The 23060-nt window shown below is 35.2% G+C and overlaps 3 protein-coding genes across 4 annotated transcripts; 1 reads left to right on the top strand and 2 right to left on the bottom strand.

Annotated features, from left to right (window-relative positions):
* Window positions 1–69: 69 nt before the first annotated feature.
* On the bottom strand, window positions 70–16151 carry LOC108557162 (integrator complex subunit 3 homolog). The gene is made up of 3 exons (XM_017913576.1): window positions 15647–16151; window positions 3160–6102; window positions 70–162 (listed from the first exon to the last, which is right to left on the bottom strand). Exons 1-3 carry the CDS (start codon window positions 15719–15721, stop codon window positions 97–99), a joined length of 3084 nt encoding a protein of 1027 aa, XP_017769065.1. The 5' UTR covers window positions 15722–16151; the 3' UTR covers window positions 70–96.
* Window positions 16152–18226: 2075 nt separating this feature from the next.
* Window positions 18227–19342, top strand: LOC108557089 (serine/threonine-protein phosphatase 5-like). The gene is made up of 4 exons (XM_017913475.1): window positions 18227–18455; window positions 18517–18987; window positions 19047–19164; window positions 19219–19342. The coding sequence occupies exons 1-4, from the start codon at window positions 18447–18449 to the stop codon at window positions 19323–19325; spliced, it is 705 nt and encodes a 234-aa protein (XP_017768964.1). The 5' UTR covers window positions 18227–18446; the 3' UTR covers window positions 19326–19342.
* Window positions 19343–19364: 22 nt separating this feature from the next.
* Window positions 19365–20118, bottom strand: LOC108557098 (39S ribosomal protein L51, mitochondrial). 2 transcript variants are annotated; one of them, XM_017913487.1, is made up of 2 exons: window positions 20045–20118; window positions 19365–19980 (listed from the first exon to the last, which is right to left on the bottom strand). In XM_017913487.1, exon 2 carries the CDS (start codon window positions 19973–19975, stop codon window positions 19487–19489), a length of 489 nt encoding a protein of 162 aa, XP_017768976.1. In that variant the 5' UTR covers window positions 19976–19980; window positions 20045–20118; the 3' UTR covers window positions 19365–19486. The 2 variants fall into 2 exon arrangements, with proteins under 2 accessions (XP_017768976.1, XP_017768985.1); XM_017913496.1 differs by having other exon boundaries at window positions 20040–20104.
* Window positions 20119–23060: the final 2942 nt, after the last annotated feature.

Raw genomic sequence — 23060 nt, 5'->3', positions numbered from 1 at the left:
ACATAAAGAAAAAGTGAATCATATATATATAATATATAAAAAAAAAATAATATTTTTTTTTTATAGGTACACGAATTTTAAAAATATTTGGTTCCGTCAATCACTATCCGACATAACCTTTTTCCTTTTCTTCGCTTGTTTTGGCTTCACGATTTCCTCCTCCTGAAACACAAACAAACACACAATTAGATCAATTAGTTTATGAAATGTTTAAGGGAACAAGTTTTGAGTGGGGAAAAGATATTATTTCACTGAGCGCCCAAAGGCTCGAGAGGATGGATAGATGGATGGATTCGACTTGCTTGCTAAATGAAATTATAAATAAAATAAAACGGGGCCAACGCAAGCAAGCAAGCAACTTTGATCGATAGAGTGCATGTGCTATTAGCGCGCAAACATTAATTGAAATTAAAATATACAGGGTGGACACTGTACGCACGCACGCACGCGTCTCTATAAACTAATGGGATGTTAATTGAAGACGCCACAAAATCGGGATTAATGTTATTTAAAAAAGAGGATTTACTGCAGTAATCCTTCACCCACAAAAGACTAATGGGTTTAGTCTGACGATCAGGAGTCGAGTGAATATGCCGCATAAAATATTGTTAAGCTCGCGCGAGGGATGCACACCACTTCCCATCCTCTAACTCAGCATTTTTCCAAAGAACCTCCTCACTCCCAGCGGGGGATACAGTACAGTTACTTATGGGAAGTGAAACACCAGTTATTATAAGCAACGCGCACCTTTTCTTTCATTTTTTTTTTCATCTGCTCCCCGGGGAAACCAAAGTCCGCGCAAACTTGAAGTGTGTTCCGATTTCAATCGCCGAATTGACCAGGACGAGAGCTCAAAATCCAATTGTGTATCGAAAAATCGGCGATACACCACGATCACAATCCAATTATATGCGGGAATACGGTACAAAGGCATCCAACTTTTTGATGCAAGTTATAATGAAACTATGTATGTATGTATGTAATACGTTTTGCGATCCACTTAAATAAGCTTTTAGCGAAACCGTAGCGCGAGACGACGACGACGACAAGGCGAACAATTCAATGAAGAAAATGTATCTTCAAGATCACAACACTAATGACTTATAAAAGTATTGAAAATATCTTAATTGACTAATAATAGAAATGTAGAAGACGGCACGAATCTATAAATCGGCTTCAGTTACTGAAATATGTTTACTCCAGCACGAAGCCCAACACGAATAATCTTCAGCAGATAGTATTTGTTCAAGCAAAGTTCAAAGGCAGAATAAATTTAAAACTTTACAACTACAGCGCTCAAATAAATATCCATAAACAAAGAAAAACATCCTCCACGATTTTATAACATAAATATTATTAAATGAAGTAAACAACACATCTGTTTCATCATCTCATAATATTATTGAATTCGTTAATAATAACGATTCATTAATATCAAAACTCTTTAAGAAATTGTATTCGAAAAATATTCTTCGTTCAAAAACGAACTGTTGTAAAATATATTTCACATGCTAATTGGTAAATATTTCACAAGCAATAATGAAATAAGTAAATAGTTAAGAGTCAATAAATGTTTAAAATAATAAAGTTCGAATATTAAAGTGAGCAAATTTGGTACGAAATAATATTGGATACATATAAAACAATTCGAGTATATTTGGTTTGGGATACGATGGAGCACTACCGTTTTATATATAAATCGCCTTGGATTAAGGATGATTCACGCGTAGGGCATTAGCAATTTAACTTTAACAGCTTCGAATACGGTGTGCTAGATATTGCAACTTTCAATCTTCGCTGCATGTGACAAGTATAATGCTTTGCAAATAACTTTCTACCGGTTACACTGTAACAGCGACGATTTCTGTTAATTAATAAATATTTACTTTTTCCTTATTAATAGAAATAATTGAATTAAATTATAATCAATACAGATAATTCTCCGAAATTATAAATGTACGTGATATATTTTTTTTTTAAATATTCTGCGAACGGAATTGTCGGTATTAAGATAAAAAAAAAAACACACGAGTTTCGCACTAATTAATAATTCCCTCCCTTTGATGCTGTATTTGCTCTGCAACCAGACATGGACCAAATTCGGGGAAATTCCAAAATCAATTCCCTGTAAACGGATCCGGGCACAACGATGACGTTAATAGCAATAATAATTATTATCATCATCGACGTCCAACATTTGAAATCAGCTAATGAAAGTGCACGAAAACAGATTCTTTGTTGTCGCAAATACCACACACACACATTAAATCAAATTAAACCTTTTGATATGGATGCATGTGAAAACAAAACAAAAAGTTAATCCTAATGGATTGGAATTGATGAAATATGTGACGAAATCACCTGTTTACATTTATTTTGAACGCTCTTTTGGAAATTAGTGCTAGCAATATTATACTTTTTCTTTGTTAGAAGAATGTTTCGATTAAATTGTTTTTAAGAAAGGGGTTTCAGTGGGATATGTTTATACATATTTGCAGCGCGATTGAATGTCGAAAGGAAGCAAACAACGTTTGTTATGGCGATCTGTCAGGTAGCTGCAGTGCACGTCCGTGCATTGGTACATAAATTGAAACCGTAATAGGCGTCGTAAAAACACTTAAATATGTGCTATATGGTTCTGCTTACAGCAATTTTTGTACCATTGCCCCCCGAGAATTATAAATACTGCGACTACCAGCCAGCGACAACAAGATTATCCTTCTTGTTTGTTAAGGGGGAGATAGGAGGGTAGGTTGGACGTGATATTAAATATAATAATTTCCCGGTATTAAAGAAGGGTCGAGTATAGGAGTACTCCCCGGAGACCAATTGGTCGCCAAGTTTGAAGAAGAATTATTTGCGTAATTATAATTACGGATACAAATGTGTGTTTTGGTGGTTTATTTGCAAATGGAAGTTTGGACGATGTCTGGCAATTCACCTGCAGATCTCCAATTTGTTCTGAATATCAAATATTGGTTAATGTCGAATAGGTAAATAGACATACGCTATGTCTATTCACGAATATACGGATAACTAGGTAAACGGCATTGCAAGAAGAATGAAAGTAGAAAAACATTCGTCATGTCGATGGTTTCGGTAGGTAGAGAGGGAAGGAGGAGTTTGGTTTTAAAAAAAAATGGGAAAGTGTGCTTTTACCTCACTGGTGTCCTCGGAGGACTCCGAGACCTCCTTGGCGTTTCTTTTGTTGGCCGCGGCCGATTTTGATGCGGGCTTTCGTCCCCTGGAGACCTTATTCTTTGTGGTGATGGTGTCTTCGTCCTCGGTGAGGGCGAACAGGTCGCTGAATTGTTTCTTCTGGCTGTCGTTGCTGTTGTTTTGGGCGAGGACGAGCGCCTTCTGCATGGAGTCGAGGTTGTACAGAGCGAGGGCGTTGTGCCGTTCGCAACGGACTCTCAGTTGGTCCAAATGTCCCAGCACTTGGTCGGCGCTCGGCACCGCCGAGCTGATGCTCTTCACGTTCGACCGTTTCCGCTTGTTGGGCGACGTCGCCGGATACCTGGTGCTCAACAGACTCGCCACGAGCTCACCCACTTTGTCAATGTAACTATCACACCAATGTCTTATCATCGTGAACACTAGGGGGTCGCCCTTGTCCCGCACGTCGCGCGAGAACAGGTACTTGACGAAGTCCGCCGTCGGTTTCTCTTGCTTCAGCATCAGCGTGATGGCGGTCAAGGCCTCCGCGTGCTGAGCGTAGTCCAGATGCGAGATCAACGGTATGATCGACTCCACGGATATGTCGTGGGCCTGGACCAGCTGCCACAGGAAGAACTGTTCTATGCTCTCCCAGTTGAGGCTCGTCTTTAGCAGAGACTGCAGACTGTCCGTTTTGAACATCATCAGACGTCCTTGCATGATCTTCCCGACCAAGTCTTGCAGCTGCGTCGCGTCTATCGTCGACAATATCACCCGTAGTATTTGAGCGTTGTTCACTGTCTGCTGTTTGAAATCTTTATACAGGTCTGGAACTAAAAACAACATCAGATTGTTCTCCGTGGCGTGGCACGCATTCAGATCGTCATATAAACAATTGTCCACCTTTTTCTCGACGTTCTGACAGAACTCCTTGTATACGCTGATCTTCAGCGTGTTCACTTTCGTCGACTCGTCACGTTTCTGGTCAGACCTCACTTGGATCTTCAGAAAGTACAACAGCAGGTACCCCACGTTGCACTGTATGTTGTGTATCTCCGCTAATAGTCTGAGCAGAGTCTGTTTACCCGTATCGTCACTAGTACACCTAAGATAGAGGAATTTGAAAATTACGAACACCGGCGACCGGATGCTGTCCTGCAACGTTTGTTCGTTCACATTATTCGGGAACACAATACTCTTCAAGTCCTCCTGCAGCACGTTCGCACACAGAGCCTTCGCAAGCACAGGAATCACTTCACTGTCCTCATTCAGCAACACCACGTGCTCGATTAACGCCTCCATCAGTTGGCACCGCTTCTCCTTTTCCTTTTCACTTTGCAACCGGTTAAGTGCCGACCTCATAGGTCCATCGATTATCTGATCGTTACCCTTGTCGCTTTTCTCTTTCAGCTTGACCAAGGGAATATCATCGTCATCTGTATCGTCCTCGTGCAGATGCTGCGATGGAACAGCTGCAGACTCTTCCTCGTCATCGCTAAACGCAGGTTCACTATCCAGAATGTGATTGTTGAATTCATTCTCGCCGTCAATTTTGGGTGCTCCGAAATCCTCCGCCGTCGCCTTCGACGATGACTCCATCGGTTGCACGCAAAACTCTTTGAAAGTAGTCCGAATCATATTTCTCAAATCCCTGTCGAGTTTCGTGTTGTCAAAGAGGTGTAGCAGCGATGGCAGAACGCGCTTGTCCAGAATCTGCTTTAGCGATGAGAAGATGCCCGTGCGCACTTTGTCTGCAAGAGGGGGATAAAAGTTCGATATGATTCGACAGAGGAAGTCGAGGAGAGTCGCAGAGACGGGTGGATGCGATCTCATCGAATGATGCATAACAAGAATGGCCGGCTCGATGTTCATGATATTGTCTCTGTCACTGTCGAAGAACAGCCAGTCGTAGAATAGCGCCAGTTTAGCGTTCGACACTGCCACTGTCGAGGTGCACGTAGTCAGAAGCCACCCGATCACTGCCCACCTCGGTATGATCTCCGAGCACAGTAGCTCATTCGTCGGATGAATGACTCCCACGATGAACCTGATCATGTCGCACCTCAAGCTCTGGGATTCCGGGGTAGCGAGGTACTGCCTTTGGAACCAGTCCTGGTATCGCTTGTGATTCCCGAAGCGCACCTGCGAAGTGAGGAAAACCAATTTCCGCTCCATGTCCGGCGTCAGGCGGGATTGCAGGTAGCGTCGCGAAGTCCTAGTTTGTAGCAATTGCAGAACACCGGTGAACGTCGGACTGAGGCTCTTCGGATTCGCTAAAATGTCTCGCCACAACTGCTCGAACTCGGGTATTCGCGCCACGTTTTGCAACAACCTCACCAAATCCCGTCCGATCACCATACACTCCGCGAACCGCTCTCTCAACAAACCGATAACGAAAGTCACTTCCTTCTGTCTGAGGGCAGTCAGGTAGGGCGCATTGTGGTCCTCGATTATCCTTAAATACGTGTAGATCACGGATGGAAGCAGAACGGGATGCTTCTCCAGCCAGCCGCGATACTCTATGAACATGTCCAGAAGTGCCTCTATGAGACTTATGTTTTTGGGGAGGACGTCGCCGCCGGCCGCGTGTCTCATAAGATTCAGGCACACGTTGTCCACGTTGCTGACGGCATTCTTTATCATCTCCTTGACCAGCCACAGCACCTGGATCTTGGCTGCCTCGATCAAACGCAAGAATCGCTCCAGCACTAGTTGAGAGAGATGGGCGAGGACGAGTCCCATCCCATCCCTCGTGATCAATGTCAAATGTGTATAGCATTTCGCCGCGTTCTGAGGCTCCGCCAATATCGTACCCAGCAATCCGATGGACACGTCATCGTACCCCTTATCCTTGAGCAGCGCATTGTTCAGCACGTCGTGTGACTCCTTGTCGCTCAATCCCGACGTCAAGTTCTGCAGGTACTGATAATTCCTTTCCAATTTCTATAAAACAATCCAACAAATACATTAATACCATGAAGATAAAATATGAATATCAACATACAACAACACCTGATATCAACGTACATTACATTACAAAAGACAAACACAAATACTTTATAAATCTTATATATCACAATTCAACAATAGCAAATCGAAAAGTTGGCAATTGAATGTGTTTGGACATGGAATAAATTACTGAATGTAATATCGGCAATTAGCGAAAGAGGAGAAAGGAACGAAACAGTCAACTGCAGGAGGGGTAAATCGACGTTCATGGAGATTCCACATATTAGATTCGCAGAAAATTAATATTAAACGAACTGGAAATGGAAGTTTGAAAAGATCGGACCTGACAACCGAGCGAGCGGGATTCTGGAAACTATGAGCAGCAGCAGCACCAGCAGCAATACGTACACTGCGGACAACATAATCACGCTGAATTACGCAACAAGAACCGAACTTGGCGGATGGAAATTCTGTATGCTCTATTTATAGATTTCCAACCGACACACACACACACACAGACAACATCGAAGGGAGGATTGTTTTGCACGTCGAGTCTGCGGGGTGTTCTTAACAAGTGGTTGGTTGCCTCAACAACTTCGTCCGAGTAGCGAAAATACGTTTAAATGAAAAAAAAAATATATATATACACGTAAGTTGGAAATGCTTCTTTCCTATTGCCTAGTTAATTGGGACTTTTCCGTGTAACTATAGCGCAATACAGGTAGAAGTTGTTGTTATTTTTTTTTCATTTCCGGGAATATCAGGGACGTAAACATCGTTAGTTCTTCTTTGATCTTTACACCACGTTCTTTTCGTTGCATAGATTGAATATCTTTGGCTGCCTGGAATCCGTATCATTACGGGCGACTACAATATAATTTGTGTATGCACATAATAAGATAAGATACGACTATGGAACAGGTCTTAATAATACATTTATTAAGAAGAGAAGAAAAAAAAATGTTATTGTTGCGTCCGATACCTCGACGGAGGTCGTGCATATACACGATGAATGTTACGTTTTAAATTAATTAATTGAACTTAGGCAAAGGCATTCGCAACTGACAACGTGTATTCAGCAATGCCAGAACGTACAGCAAGCATGTACGTCTCAGTTAGCATATGTCCGTATATGCACGTCACCAAAGAGAGTACACACGTTGCGAAACGATAATTTGTCTTCTCTTGCGGTGGCTGTATTACATAAGAGCATCGATTGAACGGTTAAATAGAGAGAATTTCATTTATCGATCAACAACAACAATGAGAAACAAATATAATGAGCGAAAGATTAATACAAATGTGTGATCGTATATAATTAATTTAGAATTTTGCCGAAAGGTTGGAAAAGGGATGCTTTTTATTTTTGTAATTAGCAACGCTTCAAATCTGTTCTGTTCCAACGACACCCACGCACACAGAACATCATCATCCCCGTTGTGTTCGTACGCTACATCTATTTCCTTGTCATCTCACTCTCGCAAGCGCAACTCACTCAGTACACCTCTTCTTTTTGGAAGCCGAAACTTGCAAATTAACTTCCAGTTACGGAACATAGAATTAATTAACAAAATGCCCCGTGCTCGTACACATACACCGTATATACATATGCATCATGCATGCATCATGCAAGTTCCGTTTTAATGAACGCAAATATAAAATTCATTTCGTTTAATAAACAAATAGCGGAAAATTAAAGGGTCTTCTGTCCCTTCCCAACCGAAACGAGCAAACAAAAAAAGACATTCGCGCACGAGAGAGAGTCTTTTGAAAGTTTGCAACATCAAAACGTAAAGAAGAAAAAAACACACGAAGCAATTAATTTCAGTATTGATTTCTAAGTGGCATATTTATAGTGTATACACACAATTCACATGATATTGCAGCGAGCAAGAAATCGCGTCGAGTCCTTTCAATTGATTCAGTTATCAATTTACTAATTACATTAAGCTGCAGTGGGATGAACATACACACACACACACAAAAAAAACAGAGCAAGCAACAAAAGGCCTCATTCAGAGGGAGACCCACCTGAACGGAGGAAGGAAAAAGGGCTCACCATTCAAGCGGCGGGTTTATTGAACTCTGAAACGCTGCTTTTCATTGTTGCACTTCCAAACTGAACGTGATAACAACATACACTCATATATATATAAGCACAATCACAAGATAAAAACCTGTTGAAAGCCGGGATGTTTACTTAACAATTAGCTAATGAAAAGAAAGCGAAAAAACAGAGTTATTTAAGAAAACCTATCGGAATGGTCATTGGATGAATAAAACTACAGAAAGAGCAAACAAATCCCGTAAGTTACATTGATAAAATAAAACTGTTTACTGGGCGAAATCATCGTTAAATTAAGCTCAAGCGTAAACAGAGTAAACTTTCAAATGCTTAAAAGAAAATAATTATTATATTAATAATAATAATAATTAAACCTCGAATATATGCGATGTCGAAAGATGCTCCAGAGATGCGCGATTCTTGTTGAATATTCCGAACGCGTCCTCCTCCTCCTCCTCCTCAAGATAAACGTTTACGAAACATAAATAATGTGCATCGGCGATTCCAAGAGTTTTACAAATTAATATTTAGTACTTCGACTAATTGCAATGAATATTTACAAAACAAACAAAAATACGTTTCGTATTTGCGGAACGAGGAGGAGAAATTGTAATCTCCCGCTACATTCCGAATCAATGAATGCGTCGACAAATAATGAATAATTCCGAATCAATTAATATAGTAAATAATGCAATTACGCGCATAATTGTTTACATTATTTCCAATCACAATTTTTCAGGTAGAAAAGTTGCAAAAGTCCAGTTTTTCACGCGCTCTATATATATATATATACTGTTAGTTATGCTGCGACACAAGTTTGTGTTTATATTTTTTTTTGTATCGAAATAACAGCTGGACAGTGTTACCTTAATTGCACTTGCAGACTCAATTATATTCCTTCTCGATGCAATCTTAGACTCGCGCAAAATTGCTATTATGCCACCGCAACATAATTGCACTTCTAACCTGATTTTATGAACTGTTGCGAAACTCGGGATCCTAAACTTATCAAACACAATTGTTTTACACATTTTCTTTCTATTTTCTCATGAAAATCTAAGCTGTTATTTAAAAATTATATATACACATATAGGATTAGGCCTCAAGCACTATAAAATCCAATTACAGCTATAAAACTATTAAATTTTACAAAAATATTTTATTACTCCGGTAATCAAACATTTTATATACACAAAAGCAATAACTTTTAGAAAATCTATAATCAATTTCTTCTTCATTAGGAAACAGCATTTAATTGGATTGGAAGTTTTGTAACAAGTAAATAACAGATTAAATAATGATTTTTCACGTCAAAAGATACAACAGCAATCATTAGTGACACAAAAACAAGAGGAGAGAGGAAAAAGTTATAAACAGTATAAAGGGAGCAACAATAAAAAGAAATTTATATAGAACGCCGCACGAAACTTAAGATTTTCTTTGGAAAGTCCTTAACTAGTTGCCAGAGTGGTTTATTTTCCTATTCGGGCATGAGATCGATATATGCTTACATCGAAGATTGTACAAAGAAGTAGAAGAAAAAAAAATAAATATAACAAACGCGAGGAGCGGGAATAAAACAAAATAATTCGCAAGTTTTGATTTCAAACTAGATTTGAATGAGACGACACCAGTTCGGAGAATCTCTGTGCCAACTGATTTATTATATGAACGATAACATTTAGTGCTGTTGATTATTCATGTGAAGAAAGATCAGTTATTACAAATTCATTATTCAGTTTGTTATTATCGTAATCAACGCTCAACAAACAAAGGAAAATTTCTAGATATTAAAGACGTATAGTCTTAATGCACTTAATGATAACCGAAGAAAGTGATTGGTGACCAAATTATACAAATTCACGAAATATTCAGAATTAGTATTTTTTTTTTCTTCAATTTTCATAATCAGAGTTTTTTTTATAAACAAAATTCTTGTTTCCCCGACAAAATGTACAAAACTAATTCAATTACATGTACTTTTCACAAAATTAAATATATCTCAATTAGTAAATGTAGGGTATATATGTAAAGCGATATTACTGTACATTCAATATCATGAAAATTGGCCAGAGACTTTCTAAAAACAAATTTGATATCACGTTATGACAATAATATTTGAACCGCAAACACCCAAATTGATCGAACTCACAATTTCTGTATTTCGTAACAAAGTCTGAATATAATAATAATAAAACATTTCTGCAAATTATGCATTGGAGAGACGCAAGTACTTATTATAAAGCGCATATTCTATGTGAATTCAATAAATAATCAAAGCAATAACTTTTATATAAAAATCAAATATTGAATAATTAAAATGTTAAGTTGAAAACTGGAATCTGCTGAACTTCATTAAGTATTTAAAAGTTGTTTAATAGAATACATCATGTAATTAAATTCAATGTGCATCAGTTATACGAATATTACGTGATTTTGATGAAATACTGCCCATTGAAAATAAATTAATTAAAGTTGAAGTAAATCGATGGAAAACTAAAAAAAACGCTCACGCAAATTGCACGTTGGAAAAAAGGTCACGAGCGAAACATAAAATATTTATAATTAATTATAATAATGATAACAACAATAAATTTAGTTTTGGAAAATTAATTGGCAAATCTGAAATTAATAAACAATGCGCCAGAGGTTAATAATACACGTGCAGCAGCTTCGCTTTGCCGCTCAAAGTTGAAACTTTCGCATTTGAAGCACGAGATTTGAGTGGTTTCTGAAATTGCAGTAGCCACGGAAAACATACTTTGTAAAGCTTCAATTAGTTTTAACAAATTTTCACACAAGTCGAAAGGTTCTCAACATCGAAATTAACCGTGATAAGCTCTGTTTCGTCACGTTCGAGTTGGATACGTATTTTTACGCGCATATTATTCACAAAGTTCGATTAAAAATATTCTACCTTATAAACAAGAGTGGTGAATAATAATTGGATATTTGATACAGCAGCGTTCGGAGCCGCGTCGGAGCGAGAAAGTTAATTATCCATCATCCAAAAGCTTGGCGAAATATCATCGGATACCGAATGATGATGATATCGATGATACACACACACATACATTCAGAAAGGTGAGAGAGGAAGGAGAGACGAAAAGAAAACTTATTTGTTTAGACTGAAATTGCTCACTTCGCAGCGCGATGACAAAGTTATTACTAATTAACAAGTTATAGAAAACAAAGTGCATTGATTTGCAAAAGTTATTTATTTGAGGAGGAGGAGAAGAAAAGAAGTCAAGGGCGGAAAAAAGGAATCGTATGCGAACGCGAATTCAATATTATACCTCTTGCTAACCTTTCCACGTGCAGCAGCATTATGAATTAAAATCGCAAATAACGTATTTCATAGGAAACGAAACGCGGCCACCTTTGATTCGATTCGAATCAGAATCTAATAATATCATCCATCCTTCCATATCATCTTTCTTATTCAATAACAAAAATAATAATGTTTTATTCGCATTTGCCTGCACAGTATTCACATACAAAACTTTAATAAAGATTATTATTAACCATATCCATCATCAACAACAACAACAACAAAAAAGCAGAACAGTTCCAATGTCTAACCCACTTGTGCTACTACTCACGCTCGTACAATGTTGGTTGACTTATCCTGCCTTACAAGTCAAATTACGAACGATGAAACATATATTTCTTTTCCTTCTATTCTCCTACAGTAATGAAATAAAAAAATGTAACATTCAACAAAGTGATTAACTTCATGAGTCATTTCATGTTATGAATTCACGTTTTGCACAAATAATTAAAAAAAAAACACAATTTCAATAGATTAACAACTTCAGTTCATACTCACGATTAAACAATTTCAATTGTGAATTTTCATTTAAATCAACTGAAGTTTTAAATCATTTTGTTTTCAGAACAAATTTTAATTCAATCATTATTTTTTATTTACGCAATTATTTAACAAATTCAAATCCTATTCATTTAATTCAATTGATGAATTTATAAATTCATCCTTTTCAATTCTATTCAAAACAATTTCAATTTAATTTCCATTTAAACACATAAAAATTCCGATCGTTACAAATCATATTTTACTTATTAAATTCAATGCAATTTTTCAGTTTTAATTATCGAAAAACTTCAATTCCTAAACGTGACAAATTATAGAAAAGAACAATTAAAGTTGCAAATTTCAATTACAAGCAAATTTTAAAAGTTTAAAGTAATATTTCTCTTTCAAAACAAACGTTGTACAATTTCCTTTCCCACTCAAGGTTTATTATTACATCCAAGTATAAAATACACGAATGACTGTAAAACATTAAACTTTGATTTTTATTAAACATGTCAAATTTGCAAATAACACTAATTTTTTTTTTAAATAACGCTTTCTTGTCTACATAATTAAACAAGATGGATAAGAGTGTAATAACTGTCGTATTTTTTAACTATTTTTTTTTTAAATAAATCAATAAAGTTTAACTGTTATTCTCGTAAGTAACCAGAAAAACATGATAATTGCATAATAAGCTTTGCAACTAATTGTAAATTAATAAATACATGGAAAACCCCAAAAATAAACTCCGTACTATATTTAAAAGAAACTTCTATAAATAACTTAAAGAGTGTAAAGTTCAAATTACAATTTTCTTCTTGAATAAATACAAGCCAGTACAACCATCATGCAGGTAAGTACAAGTTTCACTGAGCAAAGAAATTTAAGATGAAAACGAGTACTAACTTTAATCATCATTTATTCTTTATTAATTCAAAGTAAACTGTACTAAAGTTGAATTTTATTAATAATGCCCTACTGTAAATGATAAAGAGTTTTCCCCCCTTTTGAGAAAAAAAAAATGTAATGAAAGGGTGTATGTATTCATACGTGCGGCACTCGACGATGCGAATGCCCATTAGTCTAATCTCCAAAACTACGGACAGGGGAAAATGAACATACGCATCTTATCGAACATTTGATGTACCCTAAAAGGAAACTCATACTATATAGTATTTATATTCCGATAACAAAACGCAATCATTGGGGCAAATTAAAATTTCTAATAGAAAAACGATAAAGTTTTTCTTGATGTCTTTACAATCTATTGATAAACATTTATATAAGTTGTTGTTTTTTTGTATTTCGCAGTTAGCAGGCTATCAAAAAAAATACATCCCTACGCCGCGGGATGTGTTGTTAAGACTTGTTACTCTAGCAACGACTCCCCTACTACAGACACACACACACTATTTGATCATGAATGACAAAGGGTACATCCGTCGCACGCAGCATTCTTGGATGAATGCGTTTAAAATTCAAATACAAACTTTAAATGTGCAATTTAAAACTTGCTGCGACAAGACTAATCATAATTTAACAAACGTTCAATATTTCAATTATTATGATACAAAGAGATTCGCGATTCTCACGATCAAATTATTGTTTAATATAACGATGAAACAGTTCGAAGATCAATTGATTCTTAAAAAAAAAACATTGGATCTACTGATTTGTGTACTGCTATTAAGAGTCATGTTTATATTTGTGCTACTGTCGTAAGTGCAGCAAAAACAGCGTCATTTTCGTGTCGTTGCAACCAGATGACGTAAACGCATTTTTGCATTTGCGTAATTTACACGTCATGAAATCAAATCAGGTATTGTCATTAATCAAAATTTAGCAAATCCATCAATTAGATTTTAATTATATAATATGTTAAAATCGTAGTTTATGTAGAAAATATTACGTTCCAAGATGGCTTTGTTTTATTACTTGAAAACAAAAAATTCTAATTGGTCCGAACGAGAACAAAGATCAAAATGCTAAATATTTACATGCCACAGCAATGATCACCGAATCTTCAATTACAAATATGTAGTGCAAGTACGAATCATTATAAATCAAAAAAAAAATAAATTTCAATTCAGTAATTCAAAACAAATTATTTTTACAAAATCAGTAGAAATATCTTCGAAATTTCAAACTTATGTAATCAAAAATTAAATTCAAACAATCTCAATTTCTTATTCAATTTACATTTTGTTAAACATGTTATTAAATCATTCAAGTTTTGCAATAATTTAAAATTATTAACAAAAAAAAATAAGTGAAACAATTTGATAATATTGAATTACATTATTGAATTATATTTTACATGGAGAAATTCTATTTTCATTAAGTAATTCATGTTGTACAATCAGCAATAATTTAAGATAAAAGTTTAAAATAAATATTTAAAATAATTTGCTAATATTGAATTAGTCTGATTTTAACATATATTGTGATTAATTGAATTTAAAAGATGAAATGAAATTTCGAAATTGAAAGTATTAGAGTTAAAAAGTTATTGAACAATTGGGTTAAATTGAATTTGAATTATTGAAGTTTCACATAAATAAGTTAAACAGTTGTATAGTATTGGATTGATGGTGCTGAATTGGTTGAGTTAAACAGCTGTTGAGTATTTGCATTTAGTAATTCACGTTGTTGAGTTATCGTTTATCGCAATTAGAAATGCAATAGGAATAAGGCGAAATGGATGTTGAAACGTACAAACGAACGAACGAACGAACTAGGAAGATTTGCCGAGACGTTTTTGAGAACGTTTCGAAACTTAAAACCGCATATGCTGTTATCATTCTATTTATACGTGGTTGTTTGTAAAGAATGCAAATACGAGTATGCAGCACAACACAATTAATCGAAACAAATGAATAAAACAGAAACGAAATAAATAAAAAAAGCAGGCGAAATAAACAAACAATCGAGTAGGGAAATAGTGGGGCCCCCCTGCACACGTAAACATAACCTACAAAAGTAAAAACATGAAGAGGAGCTTAGACGCAGTCTAATTGGAATTGATGGATAATTAGATTTCGGTGATGAATCAAAGAGGTGGGGATCTCTCTCGATGGTTTTGTTTTGTCTCTTTTCAAGGAGCGGACACCGAGTTTGTTGTTTGTTGTGGTGGTCGTTTTTGTAGGTTATGTGTGCAGGATTCTTTCGTTTTTTTTTGTTCTCTCCGTTCCCATGCAGAGAACGTCCTTCTCTCTTACAGACAGATTGCTGGGTGCGAAACGGACGACACCCAGGATCGCACGCGATATCGGATGGGCATGCATACATTCGAATTGCCCGCCTAAAAAGAAAGCAGCGTGAAGCATAAAATAGATGGAGGAGGAAGAAGAAGAAGAAGAGGTCGGGGCGATCCACAATGGCCGCCCATCGCTCCCGAACGTGAAACCGTTTTTTTTTTTTCCTTTTTCTCTGTTCACTCTCCCGTTCGGTGCTGCGCTCTTTTTCCTTCCTCACCATCTCCGTCTCCCTTTCTCCCGTCGTTTCTCGCATTCGGATTCCGCCTGCTTTCTTCTCCCGTATTTTCGTTGTTTGCCGTTTGCTTGTGTGTATGTGTGTGTGTGTATGTATATGTATATGCGTGTGTGTGTGTGTGTTTCTTTTATTTTTGTATTCGTTTTTTTTTTTTTGACATTTACCTCTTCAAACTCGTCTCTGATTTCGACCGCAGACGTCACGAACAGTTTCGATGTGGGACTTTTGGCGAGCTCCATAATAATCCAAAGTTGCCCCTTTGATTCGGCACACCGCTTCGAATTATGCACTTTTGTGATGTAGAACAGGCGGCCGCTGCATCTCTCGCGTGTCTTCTCTCCTTGCCTCTTGGAAAATGTTTGTGAAAAGCGAGCCGCGCGCCCATATATACGGTGCGGATCGGCGCACGTCCGAGCGCCTCCGATTGAGCGAGACACTACCGCCCCACCACCGGACGTAACTCTCGCAATCCCGCCCACATTAAACCATCTCGACCATCCGCATTTCTACGTGCTGCACATATATCCAATCCAAAAAAAATAAAAAACAAAAAAAACAAAACAGTTCTACCAAAACAACCGGAACTGTACTCTCTATCAATATTCAATTACATCCATACGCCACAGATGGCAGCCAATTATCGAAAACATCCTCAAACACCAGCGATTCCCAAACATCAATTTATTATGTAATACTAATCATTACAATTTACAATCCTAGTTACTAGACTAGTCATTCTCATATCTCATTTATCAAATAAACCAAATAGTTTCAAAAATATTATTAAATTACATTATTGCATTAACTTAATTACAGATCTAAATAATAATATTACATCAATCTTTTAGATCCAAAACAATAAATATATTAGGTAAATCATTCAAATTGCAGAAAAGTAGTTCATAAAGAGAAAAAGAATAAGAAAAAAGCACACTTTCAATATTCAATTAGATTCATCCACAACATAACAGATGGCATGTATGTAACCAAGGAATGCCAACCAATAAAAAAATATTTTTTAATTCTATTTTTTAAACAATGTTCCAATTCAAATCTTTGTATCTAAAATTCTATAAAACTTTAATAAATTTACCAATATTTTATAAATTATTGAGCAATGTAAACATTTGAATCATTTATTATTTTTAAATAAATTAGATTATTTAGCTTTAATTATTTTTATTGAAAAAAGTGTTTGTAAATAAAAATTAAATCTATTTTTCCATCTGTCTCTTATTAATTTCTCAAAACTATTGATCGAACTCTTTTGGCAAATCTCCTGTAGTTGTAGTTTATTTATAAAGAAGCAGCTAACATCGAAATAGTAAAAATTGAGCCAAAGGAATATTACTTAATATAGAATCCATCGATGCAACAGAATACAAAAAAATAATAGTAGAAAACGTAGCTGTTAGAAGAAGAAAAAAAAATATATCTTTGTTCAGAAATATAACGACAAATCCAGATTCTACACAGCGCCACAAAAATGTAACGGATCAATAAAAATCACGAGGATTAATCAATAACATTAATAAGTTTTTCTATATCATAATTTGGCAGAAATGCAAATTGTTTTAATTAATTATAATTAAGTTAATTGATTAATTTTAACTATTGTACATATCAAATGTTGGATATTTGCTGCACGATGATCGGATGAATTCGTTTTCTGTAATAATACAAGAAAAAAAGAGAGCCACTTGGAGTATTCGTACATTCAATCGATTTAATAAAGCTACATAACATTTCCTTTACAATCTGTATTATGTCCACAAATATATACATATAATTCTATTTCATATTGATTCAGACCGATTATTTTCTATTTATTGCATAATTTTATAGTTTATTTTTAGCCATTCTCATATGGCTTTTTAATATTGTTATTGTTGCAGTATCAATTGTTGGAAAATAGGAAATTTTCAATATTTTACTTTAATAAATTAGTAAACGCAAATATTGATTTATAAGTATTTGCGAGGTCCTCTTCTAAATATTTCCAATTCAAATATTTTTTAGTTCAATAATGAAATTATTAAAAATTAACGCTTCAAAAAAAAAGTGTCTTCACATTTTAATGATTTTCTCATAAACTATAATAGAGAGAATGGATCCAACAGATGTAAAGTTGGACATTTAGGGAATGTATCTTTACCTAAACCAGTGGTACCAAAACACTGAATTGAATATTCGATTATACATATATTATGTAACATATTCTAATAACATTGGTAGCAGAAAACCAATCAAATTATATAACATTTAAGACACCAGTGATTCTCAACCTTTATTTTCTTTGCAACATGAACTATTAGCATTAGGATAAATCGCTAAGAAAAGGATACTGTTTGAATTATAGTGGATATATAATAAATTTCAATTAGTTTATGGTTTCTCAGGTGTATCGAATTTACCGCAGAGAGCGCTACAGGTCACATCGATGATCCAGGGAATCCCCTTTAGCAGTGACCCTCAAACTGTTTGCATAGAAAACAAACAAAAAAAATATGGATATTTTCATTTATTTCCTTTTCTAAACAAATATATACATCTACAGTTTATTAAAGATTAAAATTGATTATTTTCTACAAATCAATTATACTCTATATATTTATTTATTAATAAAATGTAACGTTTTCAAATTAATTTGCTGTATTTTTGTTTGTAATTAAATTTTAGTAATTTTCTTTTTATAAACATACCAACACTTATTACCTGCAAGTAACAATTGAAACAACGATGAATTTGCTTGTTTTCATCTGTCATTTGCACGAAGCGGTTGTTGTTGTTGTGTTTTTTAAGGTGCAATTTCCCCAAAAATGTTTTCCATGGAAAACGCAACGGTGATTTTGCTTAGCGCCTGTCAGATATCGTGAAAACCTGAAAGACCGTGCACAGCAGAGGTTAAGGTCACTGACGAAATTTTCAGAAAAGTGCCAAAAAAAACAAACAATAATAATAATAATGTCCGAAGTAAGTAGCGAAAATCCATCGAGTTTTATTTGATAATTAATCAATGAATGCAATTTACCAGGACAAAGCTCCGACTGCTGAGCAGCTGAAGGAGCTGGGAAATGACTCTGTGAAGAACAAGAAGTACACAGAGGCCATCCTTCATTACACCCATGCCATCAAACTGGAACCAAACAATCACATTCTGTACAGTAATAGATCATTCGCATTCCTGAAAATGGACCAATTTTCTCTAGCTCTCCAAGATGCTGCCAAGACAATTAAGCTGGACAGGACCTGGTGGAAGGGGTACTTCCGTGAGGGAGAGATTTTCTTTGCGGCCGGGCAGTATCTGACTGCTTTGGCCTCATACGAGATGGCTTACAAATACAATCAGGATGAACATATAGTGCTTTCCATGAAGAAGTGCAGGATAGCCAATTTGAAGGAGATGAAGGCTGACGAGCAGATCCCTTGGGTGGGGTCTGGAATAGGCATAGTCGTTGGTGTAATTATTTTGATTGCAGACTACATATTCACCGAGATTCCCACAGTAAGAAACAAAGCAAATTAAATTCAAATTTATTATGTTATATATATTTTCTTTTGCAGCATCCAATGATTATGGCGGTTGTGACTGTTGCAATTGCTTTAGCCGGTTATGCTTTTGCCAAATGTTACCGGTTTTACGTTAAGTCCCAAAGAGAAACTCTAGGGAAGGATCTTTATGGTAAAAAATTGATCATTTAAAGACATTCGCGTTTAATCTCTATATTCTTTTCAGATAATGATGAGAAGGAGGAAGAGGAGAGTCCTGAAACTGAAGTCAAAACTAGTCCGAGATACACAAAGTCTCAAGCGCGCCAGAGATATTGGAAGGGAAAAATGTGATTCTGGATATCTTCCGAGGTGTTTTTATAAAGTTTGTGAGTGCATTCGTATAAATTCCTTTTCTGTGACAACGTTTCCTTATAATTTATTTAAGTTTAATACAAATAAACTTTTTCTCTTCACTCGCACTATTAAGTTTATTAATTTTTTTTGTTTCACCCTTACTGTTTCGAGAAACCGGTGCGCGTGTGTCTGTTCATGAATTTGTACAGGTAGATGATGCGCTTGTTCAGCTCGTTCCATTTCGTCGGTCTGTTGATCGGGTACGCTCTGTGATGGAATATTTTCTTCTTGCGGATGAGCATCTGGAACTCGTTGCCGCTGACACCTCTCACCCAACTGGGAAGATTGTAGAGTGTCTTCGTTGGATGCAATTTGTCGTTTCCTAGTATATCGATGTAATCGTTCTGACCGAAAAGCGCTCTCTTCGTTGACCAAGCATCTTTGGGTCTGTACTCTGGCATCGGCAGTTTCTTGTAGCTCGGATCCACTTTCGGTAAAGGTCCCTTTTGCAGGATGTTATCGTCAAAGCCGTAGCGACGGATCGTGGGGCCCTTTGCAATTTTTTCAGAGTGATACCTGAATCTGACCGGCACTTTCAGAGGATTCCAAGCCTTCAAACCATTAACTATACTCGAAACGAACGACATTATTACTGAAAAAGAACATGTATTCAATTAATTATTAACAATCTATCTATATATTCAAGTTTACCTTACTTTATTATAGGTTATGCACAAATCCAATACATGACATAAGAATATGCAACCAAACCAACAGCAGTGTATAAACAATTGTCTATTTTATGTTTAAATATAATTTATTTCTTCCTTTCATTTAAACTTACATTAAAAAGTAATAATTTACAAAACGATTTTGTATACAAAAATTATTTGATAATTTATAATAGATTTTTCACTATTTAATTGTAAACAATATTTTCATTTTATATTATATTTTACAATATTTTAATACTAACTCTTAAATTCGTAGAATAAATTTTAGTTTTGTTTAAGAAAAACAAAATTATGCAGAGTTTCCAAACAAAACTCAAATCTTTTGGTTTCGAACAGAAATTTCCTCTCTTTGCCTTGTAAACTGAACGCAGGTAAACGCTATCTAATTCTGGGAAACCATTTTTCAAGTCTCAACATCTTGTTAGTTTTACTACCCATAAATTATCGCTTCTTTTTTTTCCTTGAAAGAACATGAAGATTCAGACTTGAACTTTCTACAGAACATTTTGAAAATGCTCTTGTAAAATCTTTACTCTTATGGTTTTTATTTCAATTTGAACAATGGAATTATTGTATTTACAAGTTGATTATTATAAAACGACACGTATTGTGGGAATTCGTGGCGCGAAGATTTTAACCTGATATAACAACTTTATTTATAGAAGTCGTGGAAAGGATTGAATCGATAACAGCTTTGCCGTGCTGGTGTATAAAAAAAAATAATAAACTGCGGATATGTAGGGTTTTGTATTTGTCGCATTTTGATACTACGTTGCAAATCTAAAATGTATTATTGTACGCAGTTAGCATTTTGCTTGGAAATTAATGTTATCTAGTTTCTTGTTTAGTAAAGACTTGATGCGAATATCAAATTAACTGTATTTAGTGATACTAGATATCATTTTGACTTAGTTTATTATTGTTTTTACATGTAGTTATTGATATTAGAAGTAATGTATTTAGACTTTAGTTAAGTATATGTCAAATACACAATTAGTTTGTTTTAAGTAAACTCTTTTGATTGGGTAGTTTTTAGGTATCGAAGGGTGTTGTTCTGTAATGCTGTAATCACGTGAAAGACTTCCAAGATCTTTTAGACAGCTAAAAAAAACTGTACGACATGACGAAGCTGCTGATGCTGCAAATGGAGAGAAAACGCAGGTTTTAATTTATTATAATATACGCGAGTTTAAGGTCACCAAAATAGCCAGAGAGTATTTGCGCACGTAAGTGTTTATTATCGTCAGCTTTGTGCAAATACGTATGGAAAAATACCGCACATAATGCGAACACGCACGACAATCTCCAACCGTCTTTCATTAAACTTATTATTATTACAAAGCACTAAAATAACAAGTTGTAAGCACAATGCTTCAACGAAACGTTGTATTTACCCCGAGATGATCGAGGCCAACAGAAAAATATAAAACGAACGCGATAACTCGGTTATCGCACAAGCTATTTGTACAGAGTCTCAACTTTCCTTTTTTTCTTTCTTTCTTCTTCGTCCTTTCCACTCTCCAAAGATATTACCCTGGCTTGTCGTAATCTCGGCAAGCAGAACCAGAACGAGGAGCGAAGACCGTGAAGAAGAAAAAAAAAACGTTCATTCTATTGTTATTTTCGAGAAACCGCACGCGACGACACAGGAAAATCGTAATGCTAATCATCATCGTCGTGTTGATAAGGCAACGCGGTAGATTTTTCCGTTATTAATAAACGGAATCCATGGAAACAACTAGAAGAGATGACTCATTTTTAGTTTTGTCTTCTTTCATTTTTGGGTGAAGATTGTTACCGAAAATTCGAATAGTCGTGAGTCACGTTAAATTTATTATATTCCAAATTACTAAAGTTGTGTCTCGGAACAATTTCTTCGCATTTTTTGGCCACGGCTTACTTAACCGAATAATTTTAATCGTTTGCACACAAAGCAAATAACGTAAGTGTAATCAGTAATAATCTAATAACGAACGGTTGATAACATTTGATCCAAGTCGTCGCACAAAATAGTAAAAAACAACAACAAAAATAAACAACAACAATAACAGCTGAACGTGTATCAAATTGTCTATAACAACAAGATTACTTTATGTTGTTATTTAATATGTTAATTGAACTTTTCCATTTGGATAAAACTAAATTATTATAATAAATTACAATAAAAATTGTAAAATAACGTTTACTTTCTCACAATAATTACTAAATCGTTTCTCTAATGGAAGATTTACCATGTTTGTTTTTATTTTGATTGAATTATAATTGTTTGTGTCTTGTTTCAACGATGATAAACAGTATGGTAATTGTCAATGCTATTAATGCAGCTATATTTATACGTGAAACCTTGGTCTTTCAGAGCTTTTCAATGATAAGTAGAAATCACTGTTAATTACATTGAAACCAATGTTAGATGCACGAGAAAATGTCTATTTAAACTCACCGCTCACCTCTATGCCAATGAATTATAAATTAGTTTTAAATAAATGTTGAAATACCGAAGTAAATAATTATTTTTAGATCTTAGATGTAAAACTTCCAATGTTGATATTTCGCATGGGAATTGATATTAAACGTCGCAATATACTTTATATTGGTTGTAAACAAATTAAAAAAGAAAAGAATATTATTGCGAATGGGTCGAAGCAAAGTCAAATCGCTGCCTCTCCTAAAAGTTATTTCTATGACAACCAAACAAAAAGTTATTATTTCCATGACAACAAAATACAAGAATTCTAAAAATACAAGAATTGTTAACTAAGTTTTATTTAGATTTAGATCCGTTTCCCAAACTTCTCATACATTCGAACATCTCATTGCTTTTCGTTGGTGTGTGTTTGTATTCTTGCGAATTATGCTAAATATCAAGGTCTCTTTTTGAAAGTTTTCAACATAATGGTGTTAATGATATAATGGTCTAATTACACCTGTAAATTTATCGTGTTTTTTTTTGTTTCTTTCGTTTTGAAATAACAATGACGAAGACATTAAGAAAAATCTC

Source organism: Nicrophorus vespilloides, unplaced genomic scaffold, assembly GCF_001412225.1.
Source record: "Nicrophorus vespilloides isolate i.1.1-1 unplaced genomic scaffold, Nicve_v1.0, whole genome shotgun sequence".
Classification (NCBI taxonomy): Eukaryota; Metazoa; Arthropoda; class Insecta; order Coleoptera; family Silphidae; genus Nicrophorus; species Nicrophorus vespilloides.
The sequence above is the reverse complement of the archived record's forward strand: the minus strand, read 5'-3'. Positions and strand labels throughout refer to the sequence as shown.

Coding starts and splice junctions, on each gene's coding strand:
- LOC108557098 (XM_017913487.1), bottom strand. CDS start 19,975: ATGTCGTTCGTTTCGAGTATAGTTAATGGTTTGAAGGCTTGGAATCCT.
- LOC108557089 (XM_017913475.1), top strand. Junction 18,988..19,046: donor TATTCACCGAGATTCCCACA/GTAAGAAACAAA, acceptor TTTCTTTTGCAG/CATCCAATGATTATGGCGGT. Junction 19,165..19,218: donor TCTAGGGAAGGATCTTTATG/GTAAAAAATTGA, acceptor TATTCTTTTCAG/ATAATGATGAGAAGGAGGAA.
- LOC108557162 (XM_017913576.1), bottom strand. CDS start 15,721: ATGGAGCTCGCCAAAAGTCCCACATCGAAACTGTTCGTGACGTCTGCG. Junction 6,103..15,646: donor TCAGAGACGAGTTTGAAGAG/GTAAATGTCAAA, acceptor ATTGTTTTATAG/AAATTGGAAAGGAATTATCA. Junction 163..3,159: donor CCTCCGAGGACACCAGTGAG/GTAAAAGCACAC, acceptor TTTGTGTTTCAG/GAGGAGGAAATCGTGAAGCC.